This window comes from Melospiza georgiana, chromosome 2 (assembly GCF_028018845.1).
Source record: "Melospiza georgiana isolate bMelGeo1 chromosome 2, bMelGeo1.pri, whole genome shotgun sequence".
NCBI classification, from domain to species: Eukaryota; Metazoa; Chordata; class Aves; order Passeriformes; family Passerellidae; genus Melospiza; species Melospiza georgiana.
The window spans coordinates 15,368,607-15,381,936 of NC_080431.1; the positions used below are offsets into that span (position 1 = coordinate 15,368,607).

At 41.8% G+C, this 13,330-nt stretch overlaps 1 protein-coding gene across 1 annotated transcript; it reads right to left on the reverse strand.

The window, feature by feature from the left end:
- Window positions 1-2,331: 2,331 nt before the first annotated feature.
- Window positions 2,332-13,059, reverse strand: LOC131080562 (transforming growth factor beta activator LRRC32-like). The gene is made up of 3 exons (XM_058018922.1): window positions 13,037-13,059; window positions 9,113-9,203; window positions 2,332-4,272 (listed from the first exon to the last, which is right to left on the reverse strand). Exons 1-3 carry the CDS (start codon window positions 13,057-13,059, stop codon window positions 2,332-2,334), a joined length of 2,055 nt encoding a protein of 684 aa, XP_057874905.1.
- Between the last annotated feature and the right edge of the window lie 271 nt (window positions 13,060-13,330).

The window sequence follows — 13,330 nt, forward strand, 5'->3', positions numbered from 1 at the left end:
ATCAACAGAGGTTTTTGCAAGGAGTTTATGAAAAAGCAACGAATGAGAGTGTCAATTTTGGTTGCAAAATAACAGGTTGTCTCATGCCTACTGTCCTGATTCCACCGGGATAAGGCTCATACTCTGCTTTGTTAAACCATGACACCAACCTACTGGGACAGTGGGGCTTATTGGTGGAAAGATGTGCAATGTTTGAGTGACATTTGATGTGGCCACATTTGATGTAGGATCAGATACTCTGTCATTTGGTCTTTTTGCAGGCACATTAACACACAGGAGAGGCAAAAGGTGGGGCTGTCATCTACATATCCCTATTTTGAAAAATTTTGAACAATGTAGTGTAGAGCTCTCATTTTCCCTGTTTTCCCTGTCTTTGTAAATGTATTCATATTTTCTTACCCTCATGCTTCTCCTCTCACCCAGATTAAAAGAATTGGCTGAAGCACACTCATGTCACTACTTGGTTGCTTATGCTGCTAACAGAAAAATCCAAATGAGCCATGCTGCACTTTACTTCTGAGACATTCCTCCAAAAATGATTTCTGCTCCCTGGGAAGTCAATGGAAGTCTAATTAGTCCCGTCGTAATAACAAGAACTTCCTTTCTGTAGAGTAAAACAATAGCAGTGTTAAAACTGTTAATTAAATGAGTTTGGCTGTGTCACCAGGTTATTAGCTGATTCTATTCACAGCAGCCAAGATAACACTGGCTCTCACAGCAGGAGAATTAGTCTTGCCATGCTTGACACAAAAGCCATGAACTCAGTCTGTGGCAAATCAGCATCTGAGTGCACAGCTTGGAGTTTGGCTTGCTTCTGAGCTTCCAGCTAATCCCTGGGATTGCTGCGTGTGCAAGCCTTCTACAAGATCAAGTGCTTGAGCCATTGGCTTCCATAAATGTTACATCAGACCCTATTGCTGCTGATGGTTTTTTCAAATTCACAGGATCACAGAAATCACAAAATGGTTTGGTTTGGAAGGGACCTTAAAAATCATCTTGTTCCAATCCCCTGCCCTGGCCAGGGATACCTTCTGTTAGACCAGATTGCTCCAAACCCCATCCAATGTGGCCTTGAATACATCCAAGGATGGGGCAGCCACAACTTTTCTGGGCAACCTGTGCCAAATTCTTGCCTACATTTCCAGTACATCTCCTTATTCTCCATTGGTTGTACTCTATAATATGAAGCAGCTGTCTCTGCTTCAAGACCAGAAGGTAGAGGTCTAAGGTGGAGTCCAAATACCATAGAAAAATAGGAAGGCATTTCTTTTCATCTGTGGAGCATTCCAAGCTAGTGCTTTAATATATCCACTGCCTTGTGCTTTTTACAAAATTCAAAGTTGTTTTTATTGTACAAAATTCCACAATGAAAACCACCAGCCAGTTTCATACACAATTGCTTAAAAAATATAATTATACACCATTTTGTAGTGTGGTAGTTTTGACATTCACTAGCTGGAAGAAACAGAAATGGAGCAGCAATTTGACTCTGAGTTATTTACCTAGACAGGTTTCAGTTTGAACACTACTTCTATGTGCCTGAATGGACAGTTCCTGGCATTAACAGAAGACCTGATTTAGTTCCTTTTCAAGCCACTGAACCCTGTTAGCAGGTCAGGCTCTCACTCACTGTCATGTTCCCTCCAAAAGGGTGAATTTTCTGTGAGAGTTTGGACATAACATTTGTCAGTGTCAACTTTTAGCAAGGCAACAGGCTAGCCATGTTAAACACATCACAGAATGAGGACCTACAGAACTTTTCTCACAGCACATCCTCTAGACAATAAAATATTTCTGGGGAATGTGGTCAGTAGGAAGACAGATCTGAATAATGGCCCAGGACTGTGTTCCCTATGCATTATTTCACATTGGTATCTTCAAAACAATTTTTTGCAGTCTAACCTGCCATGGCCTTTAAAAATAGATATACTATTCTTCTGCATTGAAATGCAATCATATGCAGTGATTTTCCACCAGTTTTTCTTAGAAATATAAACATTTCAGTTCAATGTTAGCTGGTTGAAATTCATGCTCCAGGATTTTTTTTTAAAACACTTCACCCCAGAGATGACTTTCTTCACATTAAACTCAGTTAAATATATATTGCACACAAGGGCAAATTTTCTCCTCTTTGAGTTAAACCATATATCTGCAAAACATGGCAAATTCTCTTTCAAATCCCTGCAACCCATACTGGTGGCGTAATTCAGGGGCACTTCAAAAGCATTTAAAATCCACAGCTGAAAATCAAAGATGAGAATTTTACCCTTTATTTCTACACACTGTCAGTGTAGCACCTGATTTCTTCAGTTTTCAAGACATTTTGTGTTACTATGCTTTAAACTGATGGGTAAAGTTTTGCCTACGGAAGCAAAAAAATGAACCCACACCGATGATGATCACAGATAAAACCAACACAAGTGTTAATATAGTAAGGAAGTTGATTTTCTTCAGATCCTCTTTTTCACAATCTTCTGGTCTAATGTTCTTGATGTGCATTTCATCCTGGTACCTGAAATTCTGAGTGTGCTGGCATGTTAAATGCTCCACGTTGGGGATCTGGACATTTTTGTTCTGGATCATGGATGAAAGCCAGATGTTTCCACAGCAGCTGAGTGGGTTCCCGGTGAGATACAAGTTTTTTAGTGAATTTTCTAATGCTAAAATATTGCTGTTCTGCAATGTACTGAACCTGTTGTTCCGTAGGTCCAGAATTTCCAGTGAGGAGTCACTACCCCACTTAGGCAGCCAGTTCAGCTGATTTTCAGAGAGGTTCAAATGTTTAAGGTGACTAAAACAAGGCAAGTCAATATTTAAATCTACCAGGCTATTACCATATAAATACAAACATTCCAGAGACTTTTCCAGACCTGATAATGCTTTAAGTTCTATTTTCAGTCCAGGGTTCATGGAGAGGTCCAAGACAACCAGAGGAGTCTTGTAGAAGCTGTATGCTGGTAGGACGTTCAGCATGTTGTCAGCTAGGTACAAGTACTGAAGAGAGGGAGAATTGACAAACGACACACAACCACTTTGCTCTCCAGCAAGCCTTTGCTTAGCCAATCCTGAGTACATGCTGCAAAGGCTGATGTTATTGCTTTGTAGGTTAAGCAGTCCAAGGCTAGGAAGAATTGAAAAGATGTCAAACTGCAGTGTTTGAAGATAGTTGTTTTGAATATAGAGCTCCTTCAAATTTGACAATGTACCAGCATCAAGGAGAAGGTTCTGCAAAGCATTGTAGCTCAAGTCAAGGACAGTTAAAGAGATCAGTGCACTGTCATAACTTACTGCAAATGCCTGAAGACAGTTTTTGCTGAGATTAAGGGTGTGAAGGGACAACATTGACTCAAAGAACCCATTTGGAATGGATTTGATTTCATTATAACTTAAGTCTAAATATACAAGCTGTGATAAATAAAGAGAACTTCTGTTTCTACTTTGCTTCTGGTCAAGAAAATGGGCAGAAGCATTTAGCCATTCATTTTTCACATAGTCCATTTTATTATGAGGGGATTCAGCAGTGAGCTGGATTAAATTCTTTGATAAATTCAGAGTTACCAGCTTATTTACCTGAGGGAACACTGGGAAATGAAACAGTTTGTTTTCACTCAGATCCAAACACCTTAAGCTGTATTCATCATCTGATTTTGTGGTGTGAAAGGTCTCAATGCTGTTCCTGCTGAGGTCAAGTATCTCCAGCTGCCTGAGGTTAAAATCAGAGATGCAAGTAATTGAATTCTTTGAGAGATTCAGTTTGGACAGGCTCGCTAGAGTCTCAAAAGCACCTTCTTCTATTTCCATGATGATGTTGCTCTGAAGATCTATCTCCACAAGATTGGGAGATCCCTGAAACATCTTTTGTGAAATCATTATAATACTGTTGTCTGCCAAGGAAAGATACTGCAGTGCTGGAGCTTCTTTAATGAAATACTCAGCCATCCCATTGTACAGATTGTTGTGGGACAAGTCCAGTACTTCCACCTTGGGTAAGAGTCCAATCCCCTCTGTGCCGTTTTGAGCAAGCTCATATAAGTGATTGTTAGCTAAATTTATTTCCAGCAAACTCTTCATCTGTGCGAAGACTCCAGGTGTGATGAAACTTATCTGGTTAGAGCTTAAATCCAGGCACTGAAGGGAAGTGTAAAATGATGGTGACATTTCAGGAATGCTTTGAATCAGATTTCCCGACAGATCTATTTTGTTTACATTTGGATAGAGTTCATGAGGGATTTGGTGGAGGTCTTTGTTGTGGCAAAATGCCTGAGAGTTTGCCTGCCACAAAAAGAGAAAAGAACATGTCACACGACAAATGAAAAACGTCTTTGTGTTAAATATAAGAAAAATAACATTCAGCATCAAGGCAGATGCTGCTTCTGAAACACTGATCACTTTTTCTGAGCATTCAGACAGCAAGAGCAACAATTAGCTCCTTTGCAGCTAACATGTCATTTTAAAGCGATTTCTGACTTTGAATAGTAGAGTTTAATCTGCATGTGATACCTCCTAAAAGTTCTCCTTTTCGTACCGTTCTCCTGAACTCAGTCCAGGAGAAAGGTACAAAAAGGAATAGTCCCAAGTTTCTCTGCAATCAAGCATCTTTTCCTCATTTTTGTGCTGATGTTTAATTTTCTCACTTTCATCACTGTATTGCAGACTCCACTTGCAGTAGTCAGCAGTACTTGGAAGAGTTTCACTCTGTTGGCAACATGGGTTCCTGAGCAAGGAGGTATAAAACCCTATAAGGATCCTATAGCACAAAGCCTGTCTCTCCTTCACAGTCACATGTTCAAATATGCCTTCCCTTAGCCATGGTTTAGTTAAGCAAGGCAGCTTTAATCAAATAGGGTCATTCAACAACTGAGACATTTCTGACACTGATCTCCAAACTCATTCCACTTTTATCTTCCATGTTTACCCTTTTCCTAAGGCAACAGTTCCCCTCTACTTGCATGGAGAGCATGCCTTATGAAGCCACCCACATAAGACACTGTGATACAACACTGAGAACATAAATTATGTAAATTGAGTGTTTGAGAGGGGAAAAGAAGGGATGTGCAGTTAGGGTCAGGCCTTTTCAGGACAATTCCCAGCAGAAGGGCAAAATTTATGTGCATGTTCATGAGGAACATTGGAAACATGAACACAACCATCCTCACATAACCATCAAGTTCTATTTTGTTGTTAAGAAGAACATACAACAGCAGGAGGAAATGGAATGTTAAAGGCTTAGGCAGCATTTAATTTACTGGAGGGAAAGTCTTGTTATTAATGTGTTTGGGTGTCTGGGGAAAAGGGAAGGAAAGTTCCAGGAAGGGAAGGGAGAAAAGGAAAGAAAGAGAAAGAAAAAGAGAGAAAGAGAGAGAGAGAGAGAGAGAGAGAGAGGAAGAAAGGGAAAGAGAGAAAGAGAAAAGAAAGAGAAAGAAAGAAAGAAAGAAAGAAAGAAAGAAAGAAAGAAAGAAAGAAAGAAAGAAAGAAAGAAAGAAAGAAAGAAAGAAAGAAAGAAAGAAAGAAAGAAAGAAAGAAAGAAAGAAAGAAAGAAAGAAAGAAAGAAAGAAAGAGAAAGAAAGAAAGAGAGAGAGAGAGAGAGAGAGAGAGAGAAAGAAAGAAAGAAAGAAAGAAAGAAAGAAAGAAAGAAAGAAAGAAAGAAAGAAAGAAAGAAAGAAAGAAAGAAAGAAAGAAAGAAAGAAAGAATCTGTTGAATCTTAACTTCTATGAAAAAGCAGGATCCAGATTCCATGAGATGAAACTTTTCAGAAATCAAGCAAATATTAAAAGTCAAAGATATTAAATCCCATCTGTTTTATATGAACTTTGAGGTGAATGAAGTGGCAGATCTGTTTAGCAGAAGTGGGTAACTAGTCAGCATTTTGGGAATCTCTTTTGCATCATCTCAGCTCTGGAGACCACACAAGAATGTGCCAGAGAAGTGCAAGTGCTCATTCAAACTCTAGATGTACACAAGCTGCTCCCATGACACATTTTTCTTATGATCCCAAGTAAATTGCCTATTAAAACTTAAACCCCTTCCTCTTTTCCCTCCAACTCACTCAAATCTCCCTCAGATTAAAAAAAAAAAAAAAAAGAAATTAAAACAAAAAGGAAATGTTCTGACTTCTCTCTGAAAATTTTTCTTTCCTGCAAAGCCACTGTGCAATTCCTCATTTTGAGTTAAATTACGCCCAGAGTTGGCCTTATTTCCTAGGCACAAATAGCAGGACAGGAAACCTCTTCTTACTCGTTTGTGGAAGAGGAAGAAGCCAGGAAGATACAAAAATCAGAGTGAAAAAGCAGAAACTGCTTTGCATCCTAAGGCAGATGCCAGGTTTGTTCTCACACTTTCAACCAGATCCCACCAAGTGCTGAGCACCCTCCATTCCCCCTGGGCAGCAGGAATCTTACCAAAGTCCTGATGCAACTCCTGCCAATGCCAAAAATCTGCTTTTCATTGAAGTTGCTGGGGGAGAGGTCAGCCACTGTTCACCATGTATCTTGCACGATTTGGTTTTTAATCTGCATCCATGGAACACTCCCAGTGATAAAAGGGACTGATAAAATCTACACCTCACACTGTCTGCCATTTGTTCCCATAACATTTTCCCTCTCATTTTTCTTTTTAAACTCTCCTTCCTTTTCACTGACTATTTTGACCCTCACTAAATTTCTTATTTTGTCTCTTCTGCACCATATTTTCTCCTCCAAGGCACAAACTTGCATGAATTTCATTGTCATCAGCAGTAGGGAAAAAACAGATGAAGCATGTCTCTGTGGGATGGAGCAAACAGCATCTGTTTGGTTTATCTTGCCTCTCACCCCTTAGTCCAATGGGCTGGTAACCTGAGACTGGAAAAGACTTTTGTCAATCTCATGTTCTGACTTCATCACCTCTGCCAGTGCTGCCATCAGTTTGTTTCATTGTCAAAAAGTACTGGAGGGTGAGGACCACTTGGTCCATTAAGATGCTGGCAAAAAAAAAAAAAAAAAAAAAAAACCAAAAAAATTACCCAACAGTTCAAAAGCTGGGCATCATTTGGTTTCTGACTGCAGTTCTTCACTGCTCAGCACTGGGTGAAAGATGTCTGCCACCTCAGTAAGAGCCCTTCAAAAAGGAGTTGGACTCAAGCCTGCGCTTGAGGTCTCCTTTATCAATTCATGAACATTTGAACCAAGAATCTGGGCTGGAGCCCCTTGGCACTGACCTGTACTTGTATGGTGTCCCTGACCATTCTTAGAAGAGCTGCTCAGGGAGAGGCTCAGCTACACAATCAAACCTTGGCATTTTGCCCAAGGACCACACATCAGCTGACCTGTGACATCTGGTTATGCATCTGTCCTTGCATCACTTCAAAGCAAGGTAAAATAGAATTTTCTAAAATCCCTTCCCTTCTATGAATTATTTGAAATTTCCTCCTCTGTCAATTAACAGGAATTAGCAAAGTCATCTTTCTTTGAGAGGTAAAATGTGATGCAGTTGAAGCTTTGCCTATCCTTGGAAAATAATGTGAGTTAGGAAGAATGTCCTGACATTTGATCTATTCCTTATTGCCTCACAAACTGATAGATGTGCTGTGACTGGTGTAATCAGTGCAGTTCACCCCCATGTCAGGGGTCTGGTAGGAACTGCTTACTTCCTAAAACCTCTTGTAGGAGAGTTTAGTTCAGCAACAGAACCACCAGTGGTGACTCAGAAAGTGGCACAGGTTTCTGACTCATGCCTCTTCCGTGATATTTGAGATTAAAGTTTCCATTTCTGAGCCTTTGCTATTCTAAAGGTGTCACCACAGGGAAAGTACCATATAAAGCAGTGAGGCTGTGATGCAATGCAGGACTGTCAATGACAGCTAACCAGCCAATCCAGCAGCTCTCTCTTTATTTGAGTGTGTTTAGAGGCACACCGAATGCCAGTGAAGGAAGGCAATCAGTTTGGACATTAGCAACACTGACTGAGCTATTGATTCACATCACATGAGCATCCTGGCCCCTGACTGCAGTGTGTTTTCTGTCAGGGCTCATTTTATCCCAGTCTAGTTGTGTCGTTGGCTTGATGAAAGCAGCTTACAGTGGAGTAGTGCAAGCAAGCATGTGTTTACTTCTCAGCAATCAGCCTGGTCTGTGAGCCATCAAAAAACGGGATGAAATTGCTTGGATTATTGCGTGGCTCATCCAGCCTTCATGTGACTATGACATGGGGCCCAGGCTGTCCTGTTTACTGTGGCTGCATCAGTGTTCCCTCTCCAGCCAAGGAGCTGTGCTACCCAGCCACCTTCCCAAGATCTTTTTATATATACACTAGGTCTTCATTTCTCTGGAATTCAGGAAGTGCAACAATATGGCAGGGTGGGCAGGAATGGAATGAGTCCCACAAGGGAGACGTGTACAGCTAGCAAATTATTTTTTCCCTATTTTGGAAATTCTTGAGGATTTGTGCTGCACAGCTTCAGTGTTCAAGGGGGGAAAAAACCAAGTATTTTTAAACATCCTGGTACAGTCAGAAGCACTTGGAGAGGGAAGGGAGAAAGCTCAGTTGCAAATAACATTTAATATTGTACCAGATGCTTGCAAAAATTCAAGGAGCAGATTTTGTACTGGAACAAGAGTCTTTGTCATTTCTCTTTGCTCCAGCAGAAGTCAGATACAACTTCTCTGGCAGAAATGCTGTGTCAGGGCAGAGGAGGTCTGTCTACTTGTTATTACAAACGAGCTGGAATACAAGTATTTCACAGAAGATGTTTTAATGAAAGTGCAAAGAACAACTGATATAAAGAAGTTGATTTTAAGACTAATTCTTTCTCTGTCTTAGCCACAGAAACTCTGTACAATCTTAGGGAAATCAAGTCAAATTTCTTTTAACCAGTTCCTCCTTAGGAAAAAGGCTGAGATAATGACCCTTCTTTGCCCACCCCTCCCCTTTTTGTGCTGTCACAACAAGGACACAGCCTGAGGACAAACTGCCAAGCATCCCCTAAACCTGCAAATCCCATCTCTGTCATCTCTGGAAGCCTGGTCCTGGGGGTTTCCCTTCTCAGAGACTGCAGCTGCTTGTGCAGTGCCTGTAACAAGGGAGTCCCAACCTCACTCAGGATCCCAAGGGACCTAAGTAGAGAGACAGCCTTACCATTTCACAGGATGTCCCGTTGGGTAGTTGGTAGTTAGAGGTTCCTTTGTTCACCACTGCCAGGAAGAAGATGATGTACAGTTTCATGGCTCTGCAGGTAAAAATAATTACAGTTAAACTTCATATGGGACGCAGTGGTCAACACATGCAAAAGTTGGCACCAGGTTATCATCTAACATGCAGAAGGACACAAGCAGTGCAATAAATTAGGCCATCTCTGAGGACTTGAAAGGAAGGTCCAAGGCATTTAATGGGTTTTCCCCAGTGTGATTTCAGCTGCTGCCTAAATGATATCCAGAATACTCAATGAAGTCCAGATGTTCAAGCTGGGCAGGGTGTCTGACATCATGGAGAAAGAAAACTACTGAAGACTGAGTTATCTTCATACACCCATAGACGCAGCACCAGTGCTTTCAACAGGGTGTAAGTTTTGGGTGCCATCTTCTGAGCACAGCCAATAGGTGCTGCTCAGTAAGAACCAGAAGTGGGAATAGTTGTCATTTCCACCCACAACACTTTCTACTCCTCTCATCCCAGAGCGTCAAAGAGCTTCTACATGTGTATCCTTGCTGAGTTAACGACAACAGCTTAAGGATTGTCCTAGTTTACAATGTCAAGATGTATTCTACTCCCATCCTCAAGAGCTGCTGAAAGAGCTCTGAGCCCATGGCTCAGAGATAACTCCTTCCAGGAGCCATTTCTGCTTAAGGGACCCACCACATGACTCACAGAATGATGTCAGCCCATTGGGAGATGCTCTGCCCAAGGGGGAGGAGCTAAGCATCCCCACCTGGGTATAATCTGGGGTTTGGGACAGAACAAACTGCCCTTACCCATTGGTTTCCAGAGGACAAGAGCTACCAGATGGTTTCTACAGGATCACCACTTCAACAAGACTATTTCATCTGGACTGCTACCACCATCCTAACAAGCAGGGTGTCAGGTTGTATTCTGACTCTGTCAGTGGTTTTTCTTGTGTATTATTGCATGTATTTTGGGGGTTTTTTCTTTTCCTAATAAATTGTATTTCTGACTTGGAATCTCTCACTGGTTTTGCTTTCAAACCAGAACAGGAGTGGACTGAGATTTTTTATTTTACACCAGGTATGGACAGGCTTATAAATACATTTGACAGGAGATCACAGAACCATATATCCCACAGAATCACAAAATATGTAAAACTGGAAGAAACCCACAAAAATAATTGGGTCAAATCCCTGGTCCTTTACAGCACCATCCCCAAGAGTCACACCCTGTGTCTGAGAGTGCTGTCCAAATGCTTCTTGAACTCTCTTAGGCATGCGTTGGAAGGGACCTTTAAAAGCCATCTGGTGCAATCCCCCTGCCATGGACAAGGACAGATTGTCAGCCTTACAAAGAGACAGATATAAAATATAATGGATTTGCGTGAAATGGAGAATTCATAAGAGTTTAAGTGTTAGGAAAGCACTCCATAAAAGAGCACAGAACTGCAAAAGAAGCAAACACCTCTGAGAGACCTTTCGCTGGACAATGGGGAAAAACAGAACTAAGCCAAAGGCAAGCATTCCTGCTTCAAACAGCTCCAAATGCAACCCCAATCCCATGCACAAGCTACTGGTATCAATGTACTGCTGCTCAGTGGCTTCCAACACAGAGCATTGAATAGCTGGAAACAAAAGAGATCGGATCATTCTCAGCTGATGGAGATCCCTCTGCTTGGTCACTTTGATGGATGCAGCTGATGGCCCCTTGCAGCACTGACAGTCACTGAACAGCAATGCCAACAAGTTCCTGATGGGAATCTGCCCATTTCTACCTTCCTGAACCAGAGAACAGAGCTGTGTATTAGGAAAAGAGAAACTGGGTAGGATTAGTACACAGCTACTCTCTGTACAGTTTGTGGATTCCTTCCATTTCACAAGAAAACCCCAGTGACCCCAAGGTGAAAAAACAGGTCTCAGTGATGGGATCAGAAGTGTTTTCCTCCCTGTTAAAACCAAATCAAGGATGTTAATTCTCTACCACTGAATCAATATCTGCAGCATATGCTGAAATCATCTGATGGAAGGAGGAATTACCAATATCACCATCTATAATGATTCTGTTGTCCCCCTCTGTTCTTCATTCCCCAAGCTTAGAGCAGCTGGAACCTCCTTTAAGGAGGAGAAATCTATTTTTATCATTTGAGTATTAGTTTGCTGAGGTGGCAATAGAAGATGAATGCACCAATGATTACATGGCTTTTCTCCAAGCCCTCAAAGGGGAATCCTTCCTGTTCAGACAAAATGAATTAAGCTGAGGATATAAGCCACAACAGGGCACCACCCTGAGGAACAGTATGTGGCCCATGTGCTCTTCAGTGTCTTCCCTTGTCACAGTGTCAGTGCAAAAAAAGGTCTGTTTGCCTCTTACATAATAAACTTGGCACAATCCAGAGTCTTAACACGCTTTGTAACTTCCTAAATTTTAGGTTTATAAAGCAACTGGGAAACTGATGTATTTGAACACCAAAAAAAAAAAAAAAGTAATGGTTTGCTGTGTAAGGCAAATCTGTAATAAGCAAGAAAGCTGTCCCTCAAGGTGTTTCTAAGGTGCCTGTCACATATTGAAGCTCATCAAGGATGTGGTGGCCTCTTCCAGCATAAAGCAACACAGACTCTGTCCTCACAGAACCATTTAGTTTGGAAAAGCCCTCTAAGACATCAGCTCGAACTGTTCTCCCAGCAAAGCCAAGGCCATCACTATCCCATGCTCCCAAGGGCCACATCTGCACATCTATTAAATCCTTACAGGGATGGGTCTCCATCCCTGCCCTGGGCAGCCTGTGCCAGTGCTTCACCATTGTGGTGAAGAAACTTTCCCTAATATCCAAACTGAACCTCCCCTGGCACAACCTGAAGCTGCTTCTTCTTGACCTGTCATGGTACTGCCCAACCTCCTTGCTCAAGGAGATTCCCTCCCTAGGGTAGTTTTCAGTTCAGCTGTCCAGGGGAGGAGCTTTTCCTGCATAGTTTTTCTCTGAACAACATTTAGATCCTGCTCAGCAACCTCTAGTGTGACACATGAGTGCATCCCCCTCCTTTCTACCCTCTGGGCAGGTCTCAGCATCCCCCCACGCTCTCCCAGTGCCAAGCTCAGGGTTACAGGACCCTCATTCCCTTGGTGTGCAAGAGGATGTCTACCAACACTAAACCCCTCCTGCTGGCATTGATCTCTCCACCCACAGCTGACAAAAACAGTTTGGGAGCAGCAGCAGCAACAACTCAAAGGGGCTTTTATTGCTTTGAGGCTTTCCCAGAGCTGAAGCAGCTTCATGATCAGTGCCAGTTTGCTCCCACCAGAAGCTGTGATAGAAACCCCAGCACAAGTCAGTGGATTGAGCCCTGAACCTCATTTAAATCCACAGCTTTCCATTACACCACTTCAAAATCATGCAGTGTCAACCCCAGCTGAAAAATACAGGTGGTTTAAGTCAGTATCATCCCCAAGGAGTATTAATAAATCAGTCAAATAATTCTAGAAAAAGCATACCCTAACCATGTCAGCATGCCCACTTAAAAAGTAGGAAAGGCAGAGAAGGCAGAGAAGATCAGTAATTTGCCCCAATACACATTTCAAACTATGGAATAATAACAATTCATTCCCAGTTTCCACTTCAGAACAATGTTTGCCTCCATCTCTATCAAAAGATTAATCCTGAAACTACTTCACAGATGTTGTTTGCATAATAAAAGCAGCACTTTCCAGATTTCCCCCAAACGTAATTTTTGTTATTGCTTAGACAATTAACGGAGATGCTCTCCTGTGCCAAGAAAAGTTAAACACAAGAGAATACACAGAACAAAAACCACACTCCCCAGGGTCTGATCCTTTTCCACACAAGTCTCTTTCCTGTTAAGTTAGAGCCTTCAGGGGTAAAAAGAGGGACTATTTCACATTTACCTTGTTTCAAGGGTTTCTTGCATCCCCAAACAGTGCTTATCATCTCTTTAAAAAGCATGTCCAGCTCTTCAAAATCGATTCAGTCCTGGTATCGATGCAATTATTCTTCTGGTTCATGTTCACCCCTTCAGGACATCTAGAGTTTCACTCATAACTTCAGAATGAAGGCATTTTCAGGAAAATAACCTTATTTGGGACAGTGCCTGCTTTAAATTATGTTGCTTGTCTTCCTCTCCACTCCTCCCCGGGCTCGTGCTGGGTCCCAGCCACCGCTGTGCTCGGGACGGAGTCAGC